Source organism: Bombina bombina, chromosome 3 (genome assembly GCF_027579735.1).
Source record: "Bombina bombina isolate aBomBom1 chromosome 3, aBomBom1.pri, whole genome shotgun sequence".
In the NCBI taxonomy this organism is placed as follows: Eukaryota; Metazoa; Chordata; class Amphibia; order Anura; family Bombinatoridae; genus Bombina; species Bombina bombina.
In genome coordinates, this window is record NC_069501.1 from 946,095,532 (window position 1) to 946,122,657 (window position 27,126).

At 40.0% G+C, this 27,126-nt stretch overlaps 1 protein-coding gene across 1 annotated transcript in view; it reads left to right on the plus strand.

The window, feature by feature from the left end:
* DGKH (diacylglycerol kinase eta) overlaps nt 1-27,126 on the plus strand; it is an 800,492-nt gene that overhangs the window by 431,351 nt on the left and 342,015 nt on the right. The window contains 2 exon segments of the mRNA XM_053705494.1: nt 6,906-7,008; nt 22,959-23,121. Of these exon segments, the coding sequence (XP_053561469.1) occupies nt 6,906-7,008; nt 22,959-23,121 (266 nt within the window).

A 27,126-nucleotide genomic window follows, 5' to 3' on the forward strand; every position in this document is an offset into this window, starting at 1 on the left:
TTTCCTGAGGCTTTCCATTGTTATAGTATAAAAGTTACAGTTGGTGCAGTTAAAATTACAAACTGTGACATTCAGCTTCCCTCAGCAGTCCCCTGCATGCTATAGGACATCTCTGAAGGGCTCAAAAGGCTTCAAAAGTAGGAGCTGTGGCAGTTGTTATGACTGTTTAAAAAACATATTTTTCATTTTGTTAATCTGTTTTTTGTATTAAAGGGTTAATCATCCATTTGCAAGTGGGTGCAATGCTCTGCTAACTTGTTACATACACTGTAAAAATTTCGTTAGTTTAACTGCCTTTTTTCACTGTTATTTAGAATTTTGGCAAAATTTGTTTCTCTTAAAGGCACAATAACGTTTTTTTTATATTGCTTGTTAACTTGATTTAAAGTGTTTTCCAAGCTTGCTAGTCTCATTGCTAGTCTGTATAAACATGTCTGACATAGAGGAAACTCCTTGTTCATTATGTTTAAAAGCCATGGTGGAACCCCATAGGAGAATGTGTACTAAATGTATTGATTTCACTTTAAACAATAAAGATCAGCTGTTATCTTTAAAAGAATTATCACCAGAGGATTCTGACGAGGGGGAAGTTATGCCGACTAACTCTCCCCACGTGTCAGATCCTTTGACTCACGCTCAAGGGACTCACGCTAAAATGGCGCCAAGTACATCAAAGACGCCCATAGCGATTACTTTACAAGACATGTCGGTGATCATGGATAATACCCTGTCAGCGGTATTAGCCAGACTGCCTGAATATAGAGGCAAGCGCGATAGCTCTGGGGTTAGACGTAATACAGAGCGTGCGGATGTTTTAAGGCCCATGTCTGATACTGCGTCACAATATGCAGAAGCTGAGGAAGGAGAGCTTCAGTCTGTGGGTGACGTCTCTGACTCGGGGAAACCTGATTCAGATATGTCTACTTTTAAATTTAAGCTTGAGAACATCCGGGTGTTGCTTGGAGAGGATTTAGCTGCTCTGAATGACTGTGATACAATTGCAGTGCCAGAGAAATTGTGTAGACTGGATAAATACTATGCAGTGCCGGTGTGTACTGAGGTTTTTCCTATACCTAAAAGGTTTACAGAAATTATTAATAAGGAGTGGGACAGACCCGGTGTGCCGTTTTCCCCCCCTCCCATTTTTAGAAAGATGTTTCCAATAGACGCCACCACACGGGACCTATGGCAGACGGTCCCTAAGGTGGAGGGAGCAGTTTCTACCTTAGCAAAGCGTACCACTATCCCTGTCGAGGACAGTTGTGCTTTTTCAGATCCAATGGATAAAAAATTAGGTTACCTTAAGAAAATGTTTATTCAACAAGGTTTTATCCTGCAGCCCCTTGCATGCATTGCGCCTGTCACTGCTACTGCGGCGTTCTGGTTTGAGTCTCTGGAAGAGGCCTTTCAGACAGCTACTCCATTGACTGAAATACTTGACAAGCTTAGAACACTTAAGCTACCTAATTCTTTTGTTTCTGATGCCATTGTTCATTTGACTAAACTAACGGCTAAGAATTCTGGATTCGCCATCCAGGCACGTAGGGCGCTATGGCTTAGATCCTGGTCAGCTGACGTGACTTCAAAGTCTAAATTACTCAACATTCCTTTCAAGGGGCAGACCCTATTCGGGCCTGGTTTGAAGGAAATTATTGCTGACATTACTGGAGGAAAGGGTCACACCCTTCCTCAGGACAGGGCCAAATCAAGGGCCAAACAGTCTAATTTTCGTGCCTTTCGAAACTACAAGGCAAGTGCAGCATCAACTTCCTCTGCTTCAAAACAAGAGGGAACTTTTGCTCAATCCAAGCCGGCCTGGAAATCTAACCAGGCTTGGAACAAAGGCAAGCAGGGCAGAAAGCCTGCTGCTGCCTCTAAAACAGCATGAAGGAACGACCCCCTATCCGGTAACGGATCTAGTAGGGGGCAGACTTTCTCTCTTCGCCCAGGCGTGGGCAAGAGATGTTCAGGATCCCTGGGCGTTGGAGATCATATCTCAGGGATATCTTCTGGACTTCAAAGCTTTCCCCCCACAAGGGAGATTTCACCTTTCGAGGTTATCTGTAAACCAGATAAAGAAAGAGGCATTCTTACGCTGTGTGCAAGACCACCTAGTAATGGGAGTGATCCATCCAGTTCCACAGACGGAACAGGGACAGGGATTTTATTCAAATCTGTTTGTGGTTCCCAAAAAAGAGGGAACCTTCAGACCAATTTTGGATCTAAAGATCTTAAACAAGTTCCTCAGAGTTCCATCGTTCAAAATGGAAACTATTCGGACCATCCTACCTATGATCCAGGAGGGTCAGTTCATGACCACAGTGGATTTGAAGGATGCTTACCTTCACATACCGATTCACAAAGACCATCATCGGTTCCTAAGGTTTGCCTTTCTAGACAGGCATTACCAGTTTGGGGCTCTTCCCTTCGGGTTAGCTACAGCCCCAAGAATTTTTACAAAGGTTCTGGGGTCCCTTCTGGCGGTCCTAAGACCACGGGGCATATCAGTGGCCCCTTATCTAGACGACATCCTGATACAGACGTCAAATATCCAAATTGCCAAATCTCATACGCACATAGTATTGGCATTTCTGAGGTCGCATGGGTGGAAAGTGAACGAGGAAAAGAGTTCTCTATCACCCCTCACAAGATTGTCCTTCCTAGGAACTCTGATAGATTCTGTAGAAATGAAAATTTACCTGACGGAGTCCAGGTTATCAAAGCTTCTAAATTCCTGCCGTGTTCTTCATTCCATTCCGCGCCCGTCAGTGGCTCAGTGCATGGAAGTGATCGGCTTAATGGTAGCGGTGATGGACATAGTGCCATTTGCGCGCCTACATCTCAGACCGCTGCAATTATGCGTGCTAAGTCAGTGGAATGGGGATTACACAGATTTGTCCCCTCTACTAAATCTGGATCAAGAGACCAGAGATTCTCTTCTCTGGTGGCTATCTCGGGTCCATCTGTCCAAGGGTATGACCTTTCACAGGCCAGATTGGACAATTGTAACAACAGATGCCAGCCTTCTAGGTTGGGGTGCAGTCTGGAATTCCCTGAAGGCTCAGGGATCGTGGACTCAGGAGGAGAAACTCCTCCCAATAAATATTCTGGAGTTAAGAGCAATATTCAATGCTCTTCTAGCTTGGCCTCAGTTAGCAACACTGAGGTTCATCAGATTTCAGTCGGACAACATCACGACTGTGGCTTACATCAATCATCAAGGGGGGACCAGAAGCTCCCTAGCGATGTTAGAAGTATCCAAGATAATTCGCTGGGTGGAGACTCACTCCTGCCACCTATCAGCGATCCATATCCCAGGTGTAGAGAACTGGGAGGCGGATTTTCTAAGTCGTCAGACTTTTCCTCCGGGGGAGTGGGAACTCCATCCTGAGATGTTTGCTCAATTGGTTCATCGTTGGGGCAAACCAGAACTGGATCTCATGGCGTCTTGCCAGAACGCCAAGCTTCCTTGTTACGGATCCAGGTCCAGGGACCCAGAAGCGACGCTGATAGATGCTCTAGCAGCGCCTTGGTTCTTCAACCTGGCTTATGTGTTTCCACCGTTTCCTCTGCTCCCTCGACTGATTGCCAAAATCAAACAGGAGAGAGCATCGGTGATCTTGATAGCGCCTGCGTGGCCACGCAGGACCTGGTATGCAGACCTAGTGGACATGTCATCCTTTCCACCATGGACTCTGCCTTTGATACAGGACCTTCTAATACAAGGTCCTTTCAATCATCCAAATCTAATTTCTCTGAGGCTGACTGCCTGGAGATTGAACGCTTGATATTATCAAAGTGTGGCTTCCCAGAGTCAGTCATTGATACCTTAATACAGGCACGAAAGCCTGTCACCAGGAAAATATACCATAAGATATGGCGCAAATATCTTTATTGGTGTGAATCCAAGAATTACTCATGGGGTAAGGTTAGGATTCCTAGGATATTGTCTTTTCTCCAAGAGGGTTTGGAAAAAGGACTATCAGCTAGTTCTTTAAAGGGACAGATTTCTGCTCTGTCTAATCTTTTGCACAAGCGTCTGGCAGAGGTTCCAGACGTTCAGGCATTTTGTCAGGCTTTGGTTAGAATTAAGCCTGTGTTTAAACCTGTTGCTCCCCCATGGAGCTTAAACTTGGTTCTTAAAGTTCTTCAAGGAGTTCCGTTTGAACCCCTTCATTCCATTGATATCAAACTTTTATCTTGGAATATTCTGTTTTTGATGGCTATTTCCTCGGCTCGTAGAGTCTCTGAGTTATCGGCCTTACAATGTGATTCTCCTTATCTGATTTTCCATACAGATAAAGTAGTTCTGCGTACAAAACCTGGGTTTTTACCTAAGGTAGTTTCTAACAAGAATATCAATCAAGAGATTGTTGTTCCATCATTGTGTCCTAATCCTTCTTCAAAGAAGGAACGTCTGTTACATAATCTAGACGTAGTCCGTGCTTTAAAGTTTTACTTACAAGCGACTAAGGAGTTTCGTCAAACATCTTCCCTGTTTGTCATTTACTCTGGACAGAGGAGAGGTCAAAAGGCTTCGGCAACCTCTCTTTCTTTTTGGCTTCGGAGCATAATATGCTTAGCCTACGAGACTGCTGGACAGCAGCCCCCTGAAAGAATTACAGCTCATTCTACTAGAGCTGTGGCTTCCACCTGGGCCTTTAAAAATGAGGCTTCTGTTGAAAAGATTTGCAAAGCGGCGACTTGGTCTTCGCTTCATACCTTTTCAAAATTTTACAAATTTGATACTTTTGCTTCTTCGGAGGCTATTTTTGGGAGAAAGGTTCTACAGGCAGTGGTCCCTTCCGTTTAAGTACCTGCCTTGTCCCTCCCATCAATCTGTGTACTTTAGCTTTGGTATTGGTATCCCACAAGTAATTGATGATCCGTGGACTGGATACACTTAACAAGAGAAAACATAATTTATGCTTACCTCATAAATTTATTTCTCTTGTAGTGTATCCAGTCCACGGCCCGCCCTGTCTAAATTTTAATTAAACTACAGTCACCACTGCACCCTATGGTTTCTCCTTTCTCGGCTAGTTTCGGTCAAATGACTGGATATGGCAGTTAGGGGAGGAGCTATATAACAGCTCTGCTGTGGGTGATCCTCTTGCAACTTCCTGTTGGGAAGGAGAATATCCCACAAGTAATGGATGATCCGTGGACTGGATACACTAAAAGAGAAAAAAATTTATCAGGTAAGCATAAATTATGTTTTTTAGCTAGCCGACCAGTAGTGCAATGTTGTTCTTTCAGCAAAGGATAAGAAGATAATGAAGCAAATTTGGTAATAGAAGTAAATTGGAAAGTTGTTCAAAATTGTGTGTTCTATCCAAATCATGAAAGAAAATTTTGGGGTTTCCTGTCCTTTTAACCCCTTAGTGACCAGACCATTTTTCAATTTTCTTACCATTAAGAACCAGGGCTATTTTTACATTTCTGCAGTGTTTGTGTTTAGCTGTAAATTTCCTCTTACTCATTTAACGTACCCACACATATTATATACCATTTTTCTCACCATTAAATTGACTTTCTAGAGATACCATTATTTTCATATCTTATAATTTACTATAATTTTTTTTTATATAAAATATGATGAAGAAATTGGAAAAAAAACAAAACTTTTTCTAACTTTGAACCCCAAAATCTGTTACACATCTGCAACCACCAAAAAACACCCATGCTAAATAGTTTCCAAATTTTGTCCTGAGTTTAGAAATACCCAGTGTTTACATGTTTTTGCTATGTAGGGCAATAAGTACAAGTAGCACTTTGCTATTTCCAAACCATTTTTTTTTTCAAAATTAGCGATAGTTACGTTGTAACACTGATATCTGTCAGGAATCCCTGAAAAATCCTTCACATGCATATATTATTTTTTTTAGTAGACAACCCAAAGTATTCATTTAGGCCCATTTTCGTATATTTCATGCCACCATTTCACTGCCAAATGCGATCAAATAAAAAAAAAAATCGTTCACTTTTTCACTAACTTTTCTCACTGAAATTATTTACAAACAGCTTGTGCAATTATGGCACAAATGGTTGTAAATGCTTCTCTGGGATCCCCTTTGTTCAGAAATAGCAGACATATATGGTTTTTGGCTCTCTGCATCGGATGCTTAAAAAAGGGTATTTATTGCAGGATGCCTCAATATTGAGGCATCACCTCAATACCCTGAAAACGTCTGGAAGCGATCACAATTGCTTCCAGCGCATTAAAACCCTGAGGACGTGCAGGGTACGTTCTTGGTCATTAACAACCAGTTTTTGTAGGACGTCCTTGGTCGTTAAGGAGTGGATCCCAGGCCTGCTCTCGAATCTTAATCCCTGAAAAAAAGTCAGCAAAAGATCTTCATACAAATGTATTTATTAATTATTTTCATAACTCTATAACAAACTACTTAAAAAAAAACTGGTTTGGGCTAACAGTAAATTATTTTGTGCCCACCCACAGCTCTAAACAATCGCTGGACTATGTAGCTGGTCAGGCAATTTTACATTGTAGGCATTCTTAGGTTACAGAAAGTATTTTACAGTAAAAATAATGTACAGTAATAATGTATAAATAATGTATATTACGATGTTATTAATTGCTTATATATACCATGTATACAAGCAACATAAATAATGTATATTGTGATGTTATTAATTGCTTATCTATATCATGTAAACATTCACATACTGACTTTTATGCCTATTTAAATGATTGCAGTCTGCTTTTATTTAATGGAAGTTAACTCAGAGATTGAGATTGACATAAGCACTACTTTGAAAATATAGAGAGTGTAACCAAGAAATTAACTCAGATATTTTCTTTCTTACGATGTAAATATATGCAACAAAAACTGTTCATGTTACTTTGGCCTTTTTATCACTAATCTGTAACCTATTTTTGGCAGGTGCATACGTCATGTAAAGACCCGTACCCTCGAAAGTGTCCCCTTGGTTTGTGTAAAGTATCTATTATACCTCCAACAGCACTCAACAGCATAGACTCTGACGGTATGTGCTGATGACCGGCTAAGTATACATTCCTGTTTATTTATAACCTAGAAAAATTTACTACAAAACAACTTTAAAGGGATAGGAAAGTCAAAATTAAACTTGCATGATTTACAGTCATAGAACATGTTATTTTTCTATTGTTAAATTTACTTTGTCATCTTTGTATCCTTTGTCGAAAAAGAATATGGGGACAATTTAGCACGCTTCATCTGCTCCTTAATTCGTCCGCCAGCTCTGAGGCGGTGGACAGCAATCCGCCCGATCGCACACGATCGGGTTGATTGACACCACCTGCTAGCGCGAATTTGCAGGAGGCGGCATTGCACAAGCAGTTCATTTATTGATGTGCGACGGACATGATCCTCTGTAGCGGATCAGGGCCGTCAGCACTTTCATAAATCGGCCCCCTATGTATATATCTTACACTGATAGAACACAGTTCAGTTCAGCACACTTCCATATGTATTCAAAATATCCTGGATAAATTTCCAAAGTGAAGTAAATAGGTGCTCAAACCTTCAGGGACACCCTCCAAGGTCCAAATACAATAAATGAAAAAATGTCAAGAAAGTAGCACTCTCATGGAAAGGAAAACCCTTTATTTGGGCAACGTTTCGGGGCTTCCTGTCCCTTTCTCAAGCTAGCATACATAGAAATAATAAATACATTTATACACAAGGCAATTAATGAGGAACCAATACACAGGCCACAAGGAGGCGTGTGCCAACATAACATCACACTTACATCATGATTATAACAATTTAAAGACACAAGCCTACTTATTTAACCCTGACTGGCCTTTGTGAAGAATTAGACATCAAAAGCAAAATTTTTAAAACAAAATACAGAGGAAAGAGAGAGCTCCCATAGGGTACCTATAGTATTTAACTTTAAATGAACATAAAATGTCTTAAGAGCAATCTTTATATGAGTGGTATTCGATCAAACTCCTTATTAAGGCCCATAGGGGACATAGTGTCTAAAGTCCAAATCCATTTGGCTTCTTTATATAATAGGTCCTTCATCCTTTCTCCCCCTCTTGGCTTTTTCCTGGCATGGTCAATCACCATGAATTTCTAATGTTTGATTTGTGTTGACAGAAGAGGTCCTTGACCTTTTGTGTGGTCTCACCTATGTATAATAGGCTGCATGTGCATTTTAGCGCATAAACTACTAATGTAGAGTTACATGTAAAGTAACCTGGAATTCTACATTTTTTTGCCTGTATGGGGATGTGATATTTCCCCTCCCTTCATAACGCTGTTTCATTTGGCGCATACTAAGCATGGGAATGTCCCATCTTTTGGTGAACCAAAAAATTTCTCGTGTTACCTCCACTAGTGGTCACTGTCTGATGTGCATTAACTAATCTCTTACCCATAGTGTTGCCTTTGCGGTATGATGCCCTAGGGTATTGGTCAAACTCTTGTATCTCAGGACAAGCTTCTTTTAACAGAAACCATCTTTCTGTCCCCTCCCATTTCTTGGAAAAAGGCCTTCAGGACAATCAATTAAAATTTATGGTGATTGACCATGCCAGGAAAAAGCCAAGAGGGGGAGACAGAATGAAGGACCTATTATATAAAGAAGCCAAATGGATTTGGACACGTTTTCTTTTTTTACTTCTAAAAGGTGCAATTGAAATTCATTATTTTAAAAATAGCTCAGCATTTTTTAATGCAGCTTTTTATGATGGGTATGAAATCTTGTATGGCCTTGTCCCTAAAAAGTAAGTGAGCGCATATGCTGCAGTATCAGCTGCACACAACCACGCATTTCTTACTAGTAATAAATCTAAACCTTTTTTTTTTTAATGTGTACTTGCAACTCGCTTATTATCATTTTTTTAAGTTTAATACTTGCTTTCTGTGTTCCTTTTTGTTCTGCTTAAAGGGACATGAAAGTCAGTAGCAGTCACCAGATAGCTCTTCCTTTGCATTACTTAAAGGGAATGCATGTTTATAAAGCTGTCCCCTAGGTGCCAGACAGCTTACTCACTGATAGGCACAGCTGGTGCACAGGGACCTTCCTCACAAATATGAAGTAAAAAATTTGTTATTATCACACAGGTAAATCCAGTTTTCAAAACAAATGCATTTTAAAATGAGCTCCTTTAGATGCAGAGGTTTACTCTATGTCCATTAAAGATGATTTGCATATAAATTGGTATATTCTTTTCTTAATATTTACATATAGTGTATTTTTATTTGCAAGGGTAAAGGTAACTAACCTGTTTAGCTATGTGGAAACAAATGTGCACTCTCTAAAATACTATAACAATAAAAATTGTTAATGCGGAAAGAGGCAGCTGGGTATGAGCATATTTTGGGATGAGGTAAGGTTTTTCTTAAGACATGGTGAGTCCACGGCTTGAGTAATTAAGTTGAGAATATCAATCCTGGCCAGCAGGAGGAGGCAATGAGCACCACAGTTGAACTGCTAAGTATCACTCCCCTACCCACAACCCCCAGTCATTCTCTTTGCCTTCGGTGGATGGAGGAGGTGAAGTTTAGGTGTCTGAAGAAATTTTTTTATTTAATCTACAAGCAAGTAGATTAACTACCTTGCAGTCTGCACTACCTTGCAGTCGGGTAGTGGTGGCTTCAAAGCAGTTTAGAACTTGTAAAGAGGTGCGTTTTCCTAACAATTGCTGCCCTAGTTTAGAAAGCCAGAGTAGGCTACTCTGTTCTTTCTTTTTCAAAGGTCTCTGTGAGGAACTGTGTCCTCTCATACCTTGTAACTGTTTACATGCCGGACAGCGAAGCAGGTAAGTGCTTTTTCTTCCAATTGGGGAGACCATGCACTTAACAAATTAAAAGACACTGCTTTTTTATTGGGACATAGATAATCCTGTTGTATGGGTTACACTGGGGCATGAAGCAGGAACTGTAGCATGTGTGAGACTGACATTTAAACTCTTAAAAACATTTTACCCTTTTTTTTTTTTTAATTAGGCTTTATTTTCTGAAACATATTTACCTAATAAAACAATACAAGTTTAAACTGAAAGTAAGGCTGAATTTTATATTTCAGCAACTTATTCATTTCCCCTTTGCTTTAAAATAAAACAATGCAACATTTTAAACTGTCAGGTTTGAAAAACCGGTTATTTCTGGTACTCGGTGTACCAGGAAGCTATTTTTAGTGCCTCTCTGTGTCGCAGCAGTAATTTGAGCTTGGCAGTTACGGTCACATAATCGACTTTACTTCTAAAGGCACCTCAGTAATTGAGGTGTGGGGTTGCCTGAGGGGTATTTTAGAAGTTTATTTGATGTTTATTAAATGTTTTTTCTTAACTTTTCTCACATAATTTTAGCTGGGGATCGATCCTAATTTGGGATAAAATTTAAAGTGTATTTTTTCCTTAGCTTATTTTAACTGAATATTAAAATCTTTGAAACTTATCTGTACAAGTTTATTTACTGTTTCGCAACATGTCTGATATGGAGCAAGAGCCTGCTTATATGAATTCATGCTTAGTATGTTTAGATGCACAAATTGCAGCTCCTATGCAATTTTGTTCTTCATTTGTCAAGAAAACCTTGCAAAATAAAGGTCATATTTTTTAGCCTAATGTCTCTCAGGATGAGCTGTTAAAATAATACCTCAGCTTTCTCCTGCTACGTCCCAAGTCTCAATGGCATCACATGCAGTGCCCTGTGGTTCCTTTATAGCTCCTAGTGGAGTTTATTTAAAAGCAGAAATTGCTGCCCAGGTATCTTCAGCATTATCTGCGGCTTTAGCTGCCATTCCCAGATTACAGGGAAAACGCAAGAGGAAATCTAGAAATTAAGAAAGTAAGGTGCCTGTCCTCAGTTCTGCTTCCCAAGTTGCCCTTTCTCATAAGTCTGATGAGGAAGATACATCGGGATTTTCTGAGGGTGAAATCTCAGATTCGGACAGTATAATTCCTTCTTCTGAGACTGAGGTGGTATCCTTCAGATTTAAGCTTGAACATCTTTGTGGATTGTTAAAGGAGGTTTTAGCTACTTTAGATGACTCCGATACCACTGTCGTTGTCACTCCTAAGAAATCTAGTAAACTTAATAGATCTTTGATGGACCTTCCACTTCGGAGATTTTACCTGTGCCGGACTGTGCTAGGGAGATTATCTCACAGGAATGGGAGAATGGTCTTTTTTCCCTGTCTCCGATTTTTAAGAAAATGTTTCCTGTCAAGGAATCCATTAAAGACCCTTGGTATTCTGTATCCAAAGTTGAAGGGTCAATTTCCACTATTCCTATTGAGGATAGCTGCTCTTTTAAGGATCCGATGGACAAGAAGCTGGAGGCTTATTTGAAAAAGATTTATGTTCATCAAGGTCTCCAATGGCAACCTGCATTGTGTATTGCCACCATGACTAGTGCGGCATCTTATTGGTTCAACGCCTTGTCTCATTCTCTTCAAGTAGAGACTTCCTTGGATGAAATTCAAGATAGGATTAAAGCTCTTAAATTGGCCAATTCCTTTATTGCAGATGCCATTTTACAGGTTGTTAGACTAGAAGCTAAAACTTCTAGTTTTGCTGTCCTAGCCTGCAGGGCGTTATTGTTGAAATCCTGGTCTGAGGATGTTTCCTCTAAAGTCAAGCTTCTGGTGATTCCTTACATGGCAAAACCTTGTTTGGACCCGGTTTGGCAGAAATTCTCTGATATTACGGGTGGAAAAGGGTATTTCTCTTGTTAAGTGTGTTCAGTCCACGGGTCATCCATTACTTATGGGATATATTCTCCTTCCCAACAGGAAGTTGCAAGAGGATCACCCAAGCAGAGCTGCTATATAGCTCCTCCCCTCACATGTCATATCCAGTCATTCTCTTGCAACCCTCAACAAAGAAGGAGGTCGCGAGAGGAGCTGGAGTTTTTACTTAATTATTCTTCAATCAAAAGTTTGTTATTTTAAATGGCACCGGAGTGTGCTGTTTTTCTATCTCAGGCAGTATTTGGAAGAAGAAACTGCCTGCGTTTTCTATGATCTTAGCAGGCATAACTAAGATCCACTGGCTGTTCTCGACATTCTGAGGAGTGGGGTAACTTCAGAAAATGGGAATAGCATGCGGGGTCTCCTGCAAATGAGGTATGTGCAGTACAATATTTTCTGGGAATGGAATTGACTAAGAAAACACTGCTGTTACCCGTATGATGTAAGTCCAGCCTTAAATGCAGTAGTAGTGACTGGTATCAGGCTGATAAATGTATGCACAGTAGAGTTATTTTCTAGGGACTAGAATTTGACTGAAAAAATACTGTTAATACTGATATAATGTGTGAGCCTTAACTGCAGTAGAAGCGACTGGTAGCAGGCTTAGTAATAACTTTACACAGCATCTGAAATGTTGTTTTTTAAAAACGTTTACTGGCATGTTAATCGTTTTGTGAGGTACTTTGGTGATAAATCTTTTTGGGCATGATTTTTTTCCACACGGCTAACGTATATTTCTGCATAGAAACCGTTATATCAGGTCTCCCACTGTTGTAATAGGAGTGGGAGGGACCTTTTTTAGTGCCTTGTTGCGCAGTTAAAATTCTAGCACAGTCTTCCTGCTTCTTCCTCTTTGATCCAGGACGCCTCCAGAGAGCTCAGGGATCTTCAAACTTCGTTTTTGAGGGAGGTAATCAGTCACAGCAGACCTGTGACAGTGTGTTTGACTGTGATAAAAGCGTTAAATCTTAATTTGATATACGTTTTGGGTACTGAGGGGTTAATCATCCTTTTTCTAATGGGTGCAATCCTCTGCTAATTAATACATTTAAAGAATTGTTGACTATAACTGAACTAGTTCTTTGTTATTCAATTGTGTTTTTTAAAAAAGCGCTGCAAATTTCCAAGCTTGCTAGCTTCATTGCTAGTCTGTTTAAAGAGGAATCTGCTTGTTCATTATGTTTAAAAGCCGATGTGGAGCCCAATAGAAATATGTGTACCAATTGTATTGATATTACTTTGAATAAAAGTCAATCTGTACCGATAAAGAAATTATCACCAGACAACGAGGGGGAAGTTATGCCGTCTAACTCTCCTCACGTGTCAGTACCTTCGTCTCCCGCTCGGGAGGTGCGTAAGATTGAGGCGCCAAGTACATCAAGGCCCTTACAAATCACTTTACATGATATGGCTAATGTTATGAAAGAAGTATTATACAATATGCCCGAGTTAAGAGGCAAGCGCGACAGTTCTGGGTTAAGGACAGAGTGCGCCGATGACACGAGAGCCATGTCTGATACTGCGTTACAATTTGCAGAACATGAGGACGGAGAGCTTCATTCTGTGGGTGACGGTTCTGATTCGGGGAGACCGGTTTCAGAAATGTCAAATTTTAAATTTAAGCTTGAGAACCTCCGCGTGTTGCTAGGGGAGGTGTTAGCGGCTCTGAATGATTGTGACACGGTGGCAATTCCAGAGAAATTATGTAGGCTGGATAAATACTATGCGGTACCGGTGTGTACTGACGTTTTTCCTATACCAAAGAGGCTTACAGAGATTATTAGCAAGGAGTGGGATAGACCCGGTGTGCCTTTTTCTCCTCCTCCGATATTTAGAAAAATGTTCCATATAGACGCCACCACACGAGACTTATGGCAGACGGTCCCTAAGGTGGAGGGAGCAGTTTCTACTTTAGCCAAGCGTACCACTATCCCGGTGGAGGATAGCTGTGCTTTCTCAGATCCAATGGATAAAAAATTAGAGGGTTACCTTAAGAAAATGTTTGTTCAACAAGGTTTTATATTACAGCCTCTTGCATGCATTGCGCCTGTCACTGCTGCAGCAGCATTCTGGTTTGAGTCTCTGGAAGAGGCGATTCGCACAGCACCATTGGATGAATCTTTGAGCAAGATTAGAACCCTTAATCTGGCTAATGCGACCCTTAATCTGGCTAATGCGTTTGTTTCGGATGCCGTAGTGCATTTAACCAAACTTACGGCTAAGAATTTCGGATTCGCCATACAGGCGCGCAGAGCGCTATGGCTTAAATCCCGGTCAGCAGATGTAACTTCTAAGTCTAAACTACTAAACATTCCTTTCAAAGGGCAGACCTTATTCGGGCCCGGCTTGAAGGAAATTATTGCTGACATTACTGGAGGTAAGGGCCACACCCTTCCTCAGGACAGGGCCAAATCAAAGGCCAAACAGTCTAATTTTCGTGCCTTTCGTAATTTCAAGGCAGGAGCAGCATCAACTTCCTCCGCTCCAAAACAGGAAGGAACTACTGCTCGTTACAGACAGGGTTGGAAAGGCAACCAGTCATGGAACAAGGGCAAGCAGGCCAGAAAGCCTACTTCCGCCCCTAAGACAGCATGAAGACAGGGCCCCCTTTCCGGAGACGGATCTAGTGGGGGTCAGACTTTCTCTCTTCGCCCAGGCTTGGGCAAGAGATGTACAGGATCCCTGGACGTTGGAGATTATATCTCAGGGATACCTTCTGGATTTCAAAACTTCTCCTCCACAAGGGAGGTTTCATCTGTCAAGGTTATCAACAAACCTAGTAAAGAAAGAGGCATTTCTACAATGTGTACAAGACCTCTTAGTGATGGGAGTGATCCACCCAGTTCCGCGAACGGAACAGGGGCAAGGGTTTTATTCAAATCTGTTTGTGGTTCCCAAGAAAGAGGGAACTTTCAGACCAATCTTAGACTTAAAGATCTTAAACAAATTCCTAAGGGTTCCGTCGTTCAAGATGGAAACCATTCGGACCATCCTACCCATGATCCAAGAGGGTCAATATATGACCACGGTGGACTTAAAGGATGCCTACCTTCACATACCGAATCACAAAGATCATTATCGGTACCTAAGGTTTGCCTTTCTAGACAGACATTACCAGTTTGTAGCTCTTCCCTTCGGGTTAGCTACGGCCCCGAGAATTTTTACAAAGGTTCTGGGCTCACTTCTGGCGGTACTAAGACCACGAGGCATAGCGGTGGCTCCGTACCTAGACGACATTCTGATACAAGCGTCAAGTTTTCAAAATGCAAAGTCTCATACAGAGATAGTTCTAGCATTTCTGAGGTCGCATGGGTGGAAAGTGAACGTGGAGAAGAGTTCTCTGTTACCAATCACAAGGGTCCCTTTTCTAGGGACTCTTATAGATTCTGTAGAGATGAAGATTTACCTGACGGAGTCCAGGTTATCAAAGATTCTCAATGCTTGCCGTGTCCTTCACTCCATTCCAAGCCCATCAGTAGCTCAGTGCATGGAAGTAATCGGCTTAATGGTCGCGGCAATGGACATAGTGCCATTTGCGCGCCTACATTTCAGACCGCTGCAACTATGTATGCTAAGTCAATGGAACGGGGATTACTCAGATCTGTCCCCTTTGCTAAATCTGGACCAGGAGACTAGAGATTCTCTTCTCTGGTGGTTGTCACGGGTTCATCTGTCCAAAGGAATGACTTTTCGCAGACCAGATTGGACGATTGTAACAACAGATGCCAGCCTACTAGGCTGGGGAGCAGTCTGGAACTCCCTGAAGGCTCAGGGATCGTGGACTCAGGAGGAGAGACTCCTCCCGATAAACATTTAAGAATTAGAGCAATATTCAATGCTTTTCTAACTTGGCCTCAGTTAGCAACACTGAGGTTCATCAGATTTCAGTCGGACAACATCACAACTGTGGCTTACATCAATCAAGGGGGAACCAGGAGTTCCCTAGCGATGTTGGAAGTCTCGAAGATAATTCGCTTCTTGCCACCTGTCAGCGATCTACATCCCAGGCGTGGAGAACTGGGAGGCGGATTTTCTAAGTCGACAGACCTTTCATCCGGGGGAGTGGGAACTTCACCTGGAGGTATTTGCTCAACTGATTCGTCGTTGGGGCAAACCGGATCTGGATCTCATGGCATCTCGCCAGAACGCCAAGCTTGCTTGTTACGGATCCAGGTCCAGGGACCCGGGTGCGGTGCTGGTAGATGCACTAGCAGCCCCTTGGGTTTTCAACATAGCTTATGTGTTTCCACCTTTTCCATTGCTACCTCGACTGATTGCCAGGATCAAACAGGAGAGAGCATCGGTGATTCTGATAGCGCCTGCGTGGCCACGCAGGACCTGGTATGCAGACCTAGTGGACATGTCGTCCTGTCCACCATGGTCTCTACCCCTGAGGCAGGACCTTCTAATCCAGGGTCCTTTCAACCATCCAAACCTAATTTCTCTGAGGCTGACTGCTTGGAAATTGAACGCTTGATTCTATCAAAGCGTGGGTTTTCGGATTCGGTTATTGATACATTAATACAGGCTCGGAAACCAGTTACCAGAAAAATTTACCACAAGATATGGCGTAAATATTTATATTGGTGTGAATCCAAGAGTTACTCATGGAGTAAGGTTAGGATTCCTAGGATATTGTCTTTTCTACAAGAGGGTTTAGAAAAGGGCTTATCCGCTAGTTCGCTAAAGGGACAGATTTCTGCTCTGTCTATTCTTTTACACAAGCGTCTGGCAGAGAATCCAGACGTCCAGGCTTTTTGTCAGGCTTTGGCTAGGATTAAGCCTGTGTTTAAAACTGTTGCTCCTCCGTGGAGCTTAAACTTGGTTCTTAAAGTTCTTCAGGGTGTTCCGTTTGAACCCCTTCATTCCATTGATATTAAGCTTTTATCTTGGAAAGTTCTGTTTTTGATGGCTATTTCCTCGGCTCGAAGAGTCTCTGAGTTATCTGCCTTACATTGTGATTCTCCTTATCTGATCTTTCATTCAGACAAGGTAGTCCTGCGTACTAAACCTGGGTTTTTACCTAAGGTTGTTTCTAACAGGAATATCAATCAAGAGATTGTTGTTCCATCGTTATGTCCTAATCCTTCTTCAAAGAAGGAACGTCTTTTGCATAAGTTCTACTTACAGGCAACTAAAGATTTTCGACAAACTTCTTCTCTGTTTGTCGTTTACTCTGGACAGAGGAGAGGTCAAAAGGCTTCGGCTACCTCTCTCTCTTTTTGGCTTCGTAGCATAATACGCTTAGCCTATGAGACTGCTGGACAGCAGCCTCCTGAAAGAATTACAGCTCATTCCACTAGAGCTGTGGCTTCCACCTGGGCCTTTAAGAATGAGGCCTCTGTTGAACAGATTTGCAAGGCTGCAACTTGGTCTTCACTTCATACTTTTTCCAAATTTTACAAATTTGACACTTTTGCTTCTTCGGAGGCTGTTTTTGGGAGAAAGGTTCTACAGGCAGTGGTTCCTTCTGTTTAATGTTCCTGCCTTGTCCCTCCCATCATCCGTGTACTTTAGCTTTGGTATTGGTATCCCATAAGTAATGGATGACCCGTGGACTGAACACACTTAACAAGAGAAAACATAATTTATGCTTACCTGATAAATTTATTTCTCTTGTAGTGTGTTCAGTCCACGGCCCGCCCTGTCTTTTTGAGGCAGGTTCTAAATTTTAAATTATAACTCCAGTCACCACTGCACCCTATAGTTTCTCCTTTCTCGTCTTGTTTCGGTCGAATGACTGGATATGACATGTGAGGGGAGGAGCTATATAGCAGCTCTGCTTGGGTGATCCTCTTGCAACTTCCTGTTGGGAAGGAGAATATATCCCATAAGTAATGGATGACCCGTGGACTGAACACACTACAAGAGAAATAAATTTATCAGGTAAGCATAAATTATGTTTTTTTATCTCATGATAAGAAGAATAGGCCTTAAGGACATCAGAGTAATTTTCGTTCCTTTCATAACTTCAGAAGAAAGCCTTCCCCTTCTTCTTCCCATCAGGAACAATCCAAGTCATCTTGGAAACCCAATCAGTCTTGGAACAAGGGGAAACAATCAAAGAAACCTGCAGCTGATTCCAAATCAGCATGAAGGGTTTGCCCCCGATCCGGGATCGGATCAGGTGGGGGGAAGACTTTCTCAGTTCTCTCAATCCTGGATACGAAATGTCCCAGATTCCTGGACTGTGGACATAGTATCCCAGGGTTACAAATTGGAATTCAAGACTTTTCCACCCAGAGGCAGATTCTCTCAAGATTATCTGCAGACCAGATAAAGAGAGAGTCGTTCTTGAAATATATACAACATCTTTCCTCCCTGGGAGTGATAGTTTCCGTGCAGGAACAGGGTCTCAGGTTCTACTCCAACCTATTTGTGGTTCCCAAAAGAGGTAATTTTGCGTCCCATTCTAGACTTGAAGTGTCTAAACAAGTTTCTCAAAGTTCTATCCTTCAAGATGGAGACTATACGCTCCATTCTTCCTTTAGTACAAGAGGGTCAGTTCATGACAACCATAGACCTAAAGGATGCGTATCTTCATGTTCCTATTCACAGGGACCATCACAGATTCCTGAGATTTGCCTTTCTGGACAAACATTTCCAGTTCGTGGCCCTTCTATTTGGTCTAGCCACAGCTCCCAGAATTTTTTCAAAGGTTCTGGGGGCTCTTTTCGCAGTGATCCGTTCTTGTGGAATTGCTGTGGCACCCTACCTGGACGACATGTTGGTTCAGGCGCCCTCTTTTCAACAAGCAAAATCTCACCCAGAGATATTGTTGTCTTTTCTTGGTTCCCACAGATGGAATGTGAATCTGGGAAAAAGCTCCCTTTCCCTGCTACAAGAGTAGTGTTCTTAGGGACCATAATAGATTATTGATGAAGATTTTTCTGACAGAGGTCAGGAAAAACAAAATAATTTCCTCTTGCCTCTCTCTTCAGGCTACTGCTTATCCTTCAGTTGCTCAATGTATGGAGGTAATCTGTCTAATGGAGCTTTCATGGACATCATTACTTTTGCTTGATTCCATTTGAGAGCTCTCCAGTTGTACATGCTCAGACAATGGAATGGAGACCATGCGGATCTATCTCAGAGAATAGAGTTAGGTTAGTCGTCAAGGGACTCTCTCCCATGGTGGATTTCTCAGGAACATCTGTCTCAGGGCACATGCTTTCGGAGACCTTCCTGGGTGATCGTGACCATGGACTCATTAAAAGTTTAGGGCCTTTGGACTTTGGAGGAGTCTGCTCTTCCCATCAACATCTTGGAGTTGAGGGCGATTTACAATGCTCTATTGGCTTGGCCTCAGTTGTCCTCAGCCCAGTTTATCAGGTTCCAGTCAGACGACATAACCTCTGTGGCTTATATCAATCACCAGGGAGGAACTCTGAATTCCTTAGCCATGAAGGAGGTTTCTCGGATTCTTCAGTGAGCAGAGACCCACAATTGCTGTCTAGCTGCCATCCACATTCCAGGAGTAGACAACTGGGAAGCGGATTTTCTGAGCAGACAACCTTTTCATCCTGGGGAGTGGGAACTCCATCCGGAGGTGTTTACCAGCTTAGCCCTCAAATGGGGGGTGCCGGAGTTAGATCTGATGCCATCCCATCAGAACGCCAAGCTTCCAAGGTACGGTTCAACGTCAAGAGATCCGCAGGCCATTCTGATAGATGTTCTGTCGGTTCCTTGGGTTTTCAGGTTGGCATACCTGTTTCCTCCATTTGCTCTCCTTCCACGAGTCATTGCTAGTATCAAACTGGAGAGGGCGTCATTGATTCTAATAGCCCCTGCTTGACCTCGCAGGATCTGGTTTGCAGACCTAGTGGAGATGTCATCTCTCCCACCTTGGAGACTATCTCTGCGGAAGGACCTCCTAATTCAGGGTCCCTTCCTTCATCCAAATTCCATTTCTCTGAAGCTGACTGCTTTGAGATTGAACGCTTAATTCTGTCTAAGCGTGGTTTTTCTGAGTCTGTCATTGAGAGCATGATTCAGGCTCGCAAGCCTGTTACTAGAAAGATATACCATAAGATATGGCGTAAATATCTTTATTGGTGTGAATCCAAGGGCTACTCTTGGAGTCAAATTAGAATTGTATCTTCTCTTCAGGAAGGCCTGGAGAAGGGATTGTCAGTCAGTACCCTGAAGGGCCAGATTTCTGCTTTATCAGTTTTACTATATAAACGTTTGGGGGATGTGCCAGATGTGCAATCTTTTTGTCAGGCCTTGGTCAAAATCAGGCCTATTTTTCAGTCTGTTGTTCCTCCTTGGAGCCTTAACGTTGTTCTTAAAGTTTTAAAGCTGGCTCAGTTTGAGCCGTTGTATTCCATAGACATTAACTTGTTATCTTGGAAGGTTTTGTTTCTTGTTGTTATCTCTTCTGCTCGAAGAGTCTCGGAACCCTCAGCTCTGCAGTGTGATTCCCCTTATCTTATTTTTCATGCAGATAAGGCGGTTCTTCATACTAAGTTAGGTCTCCTTCCTAAGGTTGTTTCTAATAGAAATATCAATCAGGAAATTGTTGTTCCCTCTCTGTGTCCTAATCCTTCTTCTTCCAAAGAATGTTTGTTACACAATTCGAATGTTGTAAGTGCTCTTAAATTGTACTTACAGGCGACTAAGGATTTTCGCCAGTCCTCTGCCCTCTTTGTCTGTTTCTCTGGGAAACGTATAGGTCAGAATGCTACTGCTACTACTTTTTCTTTTTGGTTGCAAAGTATAAGTTGTTTGGCTAATGAGACTGCTGGAGAGCAGCCTCCTGAGAGAATTACGGCTCATTCCACAAGAGCTGTTTCCTCTTCTTGTACTTTCAAAAATGATGCTTCTATGGAACAAATTTGCAAGGCTGCAACTTGGTCTTATCTACATACTTTTTCCAAATTTTAGATTTTTGCCTCGGCTGAGGGTTTTTTCCCGGGAGAAAGGTTCTTCAAGCAGTGGTGCCTTCTGTTTAGGTCTGCCTGTCTTGTTCCTTCCTATTTATCCGTGTCCTCTAGCTTGGGTATTGGTTCCCAACAGTAATTACTCAAGCCGTGGACTCACCATATCTTAGAAAAAAATGTTTTTTTTATTCTTACCTTATAAATTTATTTATATCCGGATATGGTGAGTCCACAGCACCACCCTTTATTTTAAGACAGTTGTTCTTTTGACTATAACCTCAGGCACCTCTACACCTTGTGTTACTCCTTTTTCTCCATTTCCCTTCGTTTGAATGACTGGGGGTTGTGGGTAAGGCAGTTTAACTGTGGTGCTCTTTGCCTCCTCCTGCTGGCCAGGAGTGATATTCCCAACAGTAATTACTCAAGCCGTGGACTCGCCATATCCGGAAATAAATACATTTATCAGGTAAGCATAAATTTAGTTTTTTTTCTCTGATGACAGATTCCTACATATGCTATTTGTTGTCTTTTGGTTTTCTATTTTTATTCATAAATAAGAAAACTTGGTGAATAATGTGAAAAGGTAAGCTTAAAGGGACAGTATACACCAATTTTCATATAATTGCATGTAATAGACACTACTACAAAGAATAATATGCACAGATACTAATATAAATATCCAGATTAAAACCATTTAAAAACTTACTTAAAAGCTTCCAGTTTAGCTCTGTTTAACCCCTTAAGGACAAGGCCATTTTCAATTTCTTTCCCTTAAGGACCAGGGCTATTTTTACATTTCTGCTGTGTTTGTGTTTAGCTGTAATTTTCCTCTTACTCATTACTGTACCCACACATATTATATACCGTTTTTCTCACCATTAAATGGACTTTCTAAAGATACCATTATTTTCATCATATCTTATAATTTGACAAAAGATTTTTATAAAATATGATGAAAAAATGGAAAAAAACACACACTTTTTCTAACTTTGACCCCCAAAATATGTTACACATCTACAATCACCAAAATATATATAGGGCAATAAATACAAGTAGTACTTTGCTATTTCCAAACCATTTTTTTTCTTCAAAATTAGCTATAGTTACATTAGAACACTGATATCTGTGAAGGGGTTAATTAGGTAGCTTGTAGGGTTAATTTTAGCTTTAGGGTAGTGTAGTAGACAACCCAAAGTATTGATCTAGGCCAATTTAGATATATTTCATGCCACCATTTCACCGCCAAATGCAATAAAAAAAAATCGTTTAACTTTTTCACTAACTTTGGGTTTCTCACTGAAATTATTTACAAACATCTTGTAAAATTATAACACTAATGGTTGTAAATGCTTCTCTGGGATACCATTTGTTCAGAAATAGCAGACATATATGGCTTTGGCATTGCTTTTTGGTAATTAGAAGGCCGCTAAATGCCGCTATGCACCACACTTTTATTTTGCCCAGCAGTGACGGGGTTAATTAGGTAGCTTGTAGGGAGCTTGAAGAGTTAATTTTAGCTTTAGTGTAGAGATCAGCCTCCCAACTGACACATCCCTCCCAAACAGCTCTCTTCCCTCCCCCACCCCACAATTGTCCCCGCCATCTTAAGTACTGACAAAGTCTGCCAGTACTAAAATAAAAGTTTTATTTTTTTTGTTATTTAAAAAAACAATCATATTCTGCTGTGTAGGATCCACCCTTAGCCCCCAACCTCCCTGATCCCCCCCAAAGAGCTCTCTAACCCTACCCCACTAACTATTTTCCACCATTTTGGTTACTGGCAGCTGTCTGGAGTCTAAAAATCAGAGCAATGTTATTTAAAAATAAGCAAAACTATCCATTTTTTAAAAAAAACTAACTTTATGGGCTATATAAAATGATCATCTACAAAACATTTATGCAAAGAGAAAACAAGTGTATAATGTCCCTTTAAGTTACCAAAATGCTTAAAGGGACATGGTTCCCACATTTTTCTTTTATGATCCATATAGAGCATATAATTTCAAACCATTTTCCTATTTACTTCTATTATCAAATTTGCTTCATTCTTTCGTATTCGTTGTTGAAGGGGGGACATTGCACTACTGGAAGCTAGCTGAGAACATCAGGTGAGCGAGTGACATGAATCATATATGTGCAACCACCAATTACCAACTAGCTCCCAGTAGTGAGAACAAAACAAATTATATAATAGAAGTAAAATATAAAACTGTTTAAACTTTCATGCTCTATCTGAATCGAGAAAGTTTAATCTTGACTCTCTTCTTCCTTAACTTAATCTTAAATTTGCACAATACATTTTTAATTATTTGTATACTTGGGATTATTGTTTTAAATTTATTATACTCTTAATGATTTTGGCAGGTTTCTGGAAAGCAACCTGCCCCCCGTCTTGTGCCAGTCCACTACTAGTCTTTGTCAATTCAAAAAGTGGGGACAATCAAGGTGTAAAGTTTCTTCGGCGATTCAAACAGCTACTCAATCCTGCTCAGGTGTTTGACTTGATAAATGGAGGACCTCATCTAGGGTAAGAACTGACACTGTTGTGTTGGTGGGCATGAAAAACCCCAGCTATTACAAAATGTAAAGTTTTTTTTTTTTTATTATTATAACTTTATAATTGTTACAAAATCATCGGAAACTTAAATTACCATTAGAGGGATATAAAATGGTCTGTTTCTTTGTTTTAAAAATGGCACTAAGCAGTGACTTATACTTAAAGGGACACTAAACACAATTTTTTTATTTAATGATTGAGATAGAGCATGCAATTTTAAGCAACGTTCTAATTTACTGCTATTATCAATTGTTCTTTGTTCTCTTGCTATCTTTATTTAAAAAGCAGGAATGTGATGCATAGTTGCCGGCCCATTTTTGGTTGAGAACCTGGTTTATGCTTGCTTATTGGTGGGTAAATGTCAGCCTCCAATAAGCAAGCGCTATCCATGGTGCTGAACCTAAAATAGGCTGGCTGCTAAGATTAACATTCATGATTTTCAAATAAAGATAGCAAAAGAACAAAGAAAAAATTATAATAGGAGCAAATTAGAAAGTTGCTTAAAATTGCATGCTCTATCTGAATCATGAAAGAAAAAAAAAATGGGTTCAGTGTCCCTTTAAGGGACATTATAGTAAAAATCAAACTTTCATGATTCAGATAGCGCACACAATTTTAAACAATATTCCAATTCAGTTTCATTATATAAACTTGAACAGTCTTTTTCTTCGTAAATGGAGAGTCCACAGCTGCATTCATTACCTTTGGGAATTCAAAACCTGACAACCAGGAGGAGGCAAAGACACCCCAGCCAAAGGCTTAAATACCTCCCCCACTTCCCTTATCCCCCAGTCATTCTTTGCCTTTCATCCCAAGAGGTGGCAGAGAAGTGTCAGAAGTTTTTGATAGTCTCTTATGGAGGGTAGTACTCTTCAGCATGGGACTGGAGTTTTAAGTAATCCTGTCAGCCTCTCAGTGAGAGCATGGGTCCGGAGATGCAGGGAGAGTCTTTCTGCGAAACCATCCCAACTCATATTAACAGCTCCACAAGCAATCAGCGTTTACTAGTGTATTGTAATTACAACTGTTTGTTCGGGAGGGGCTACACCTTTCGGGATAACTTTAACATCGGGTCTCAGTGAGGCTCCTTTTTGTATCTCGGAATCGAGGGTTAATATCTCCTGAGGGGGTTATTGAACAGGAGGGTTTATAATCATACAGAACAAAAAAAAAAGAGTATACAATAGGATAGTTACTTCCCTTTAGTTAGAACCGCTGCCTTCCAAACAGTCTCTCTCAAAGCTGTACAAACAATGTATATTGGCAGATAGAGGCGCTGGTTCTAAGGGATCTCCAAAGGATTTTTCTCTGTTTCACAATTTTCCCAGAAGAATTCTGTCTGTATAGAATAATATCAGATAAACGGCTCCACAGGTGATTTCACAATCCCCAAAAAGGGGTTCTGTCTGTATCTGTGTTCAAAGATTATCACATTGACATAGTATGTCTGTGGACCTTAATATATATGTGCAGTATACTCACAGAATGATATCAAGGCAAACAGCTCCACAGGTGATATCACAAGAAAACTGCAGGTGATTTGACAAAAAACTATCAGGAAAGGAAAAAAGATGGCTTTTTTTTTTTTTTTTTTAAATAAAATGTTTATTTTGCTCAACGCAAAAGCGTTTCAACAGCTATACCGTCTTTTTAAAGAGCTATTTAAAAGCTTTGTATAGCTTACAGAAAATCATATACAATGCCAAATCGCAGGTGGCCTTAAATACACAATCATGGGCGGTATCTGATACCACATTGGTTGAGGTCAGATTTACACTCGATTTTAAAAACATTTAAAATAGAAAAACATTTAAAATAAAATAAAAAAAATAAATGATAAACACATATTTAACAATTCATTTAAACAAATGTCTAAAAGTAAAATTATTTAAAAGAAAAAAATATAAACCAATCCTAGATCGTTGTATTTCTCAGTTCCCTTTCAGGTTGTCATCTGTGTGCAAGTTCTCAACCAGGTCCGTTTCTGTATGGCTTGGTCAAATGATATTATTCGTCCAATAGTGTAACGGATAGTTGTTGGAAAATATATTCAGGAAAAGTCCATATTAAACTAAAGCATTAAAATATTTTTTTTTTCCCCCAATAAAAAGAGAAAGACACATTGATTAAATTATTGTATTTAAAAAGTCTTTTAAATAGATACAATGATGTTGTTTAATTGATACAATAATGTTGTTAATTTATATTAAAATATATCCTCTCCTTCTAAACATTATGAAATCGAAATATACATTAAGATATAAATCCCGATATGTATTATATTGTATTTATATAGGAGAGTTGCTACTTCATGTATATTGTCCTATCTTGTATGTAAAAGATAAATTTTATACATTAAATACAAAAAAATAAACATCATGTATTTTATCTTATCTTTTCTATCAAAATGTCTGTTGTTTACAGAAACTAACAGACATTGCATGTATATTATCATTTCGTTGACGCACAAAAATGTATTAGGAATTTAACTGTTAAAAGGTTCTATGCTAAACAATCCATACCGGTCTATAATCCCCCCACTCCGGCCCAGACAGACAACCCTAGGAATACATTTAAAAATGCCTTGAGATTCTATCCCAGCTACAGTAATGGTCCTAATATTGAAGTTTTTGGTGGAATGCTGATGAGAGATATTGAAAATTTACCAAGGAAAAATAAAAATTGCAATCTAAATAAAAAGGAATTTGATATACTAAATAATTTAAATAAAAGGGAAGATATCATCAGGAGGCTGACGAGGGTGGAGGGATAGTGATTATGGATAGAAAATATTATCTGGAAGAGTCAAACAGAATTTTGGGTGACCCCAATACATATACAATATTAAAAAATAATCCCAAAAAAGAATTTACTTATAAATTATACAATCCTTTATTAGAAGCACAGAACCAGAAACTTATCTCCAAAGAAGAGTTTTATTTTCTATATAAGGAGGACTCAAAAACTCCTATTTTCTTCCCATGGTCCATAAAAATGCCACCAGACCACCAGGTAGGCCTATTATTAGTGGCATTGATTCACTTACCTCCAACCTATCAGCTTTCATTGATTATTTCCTTCAACCATATGCTCAACAGGCAAAATCATATTTAAAAGATACTAGACATGTTTTACAAATCTTAAATAATATCACTTGGGAAGATAGTTTTGTATCGATTAAACAACATCATTGTATCTATTTAAAAGACTTTTTAAATACAATAATTTAATCAATGTGTCTTTCTCTTTTTGGTGGGAAAAAAAAAAAAATCTTTTAATGCTTTAGCTCAATATGGACTTTTTCCTGAATATATTTTCCAACAACTATTACACTATTACGAATAATATCATGTGACCAAGCCATACAGAAACGGACCTGGTTGAGATCTTGCACACAGATGACAACCTGAAAGGGAACTGAGAAATAAAACGATCTAGGATTGGTTTATATTTTTTTCTTTTAAATAATGTTACTTTTAGACATTTGTTTAAATGAATTGTTAAATATGTGTTTATCATTTATTTTTTTATTTTATTTTAAATGTTTTTAAAATCGAGTGTAAATCTGACCTCAACCAATGAGGTATCAGATACCGCCCATGATTGTGTATTTAAGGCCACCTGCGATGTGGCATTGTATACAATTTTCTGTAAGCTATACAAAGTTTTTAAATAGCTCTTGAAAAAGACGGTATAGCCATTGAAACACTTTTGCATTGAGCAAAATAAACATTTTATTAAAAAAAAAAAAAAAAAAAAAAACTTTTTTCCTTTCCTGATAGTTGTTTTTATGTGAAACCACCTGCTGTTTTTTTGTGATATCACCTGTGGAGCTGTTTGCCCGATATCATTCTGTGAGTATACTGCACATATATATTAAGGTGCACAGACATACTATGTCAATGTGATAATCTTTGAACACAGATACAGACAGAACCCCTTTTTGGGAAGATTGTGAAATCACCTGTGGAGCTG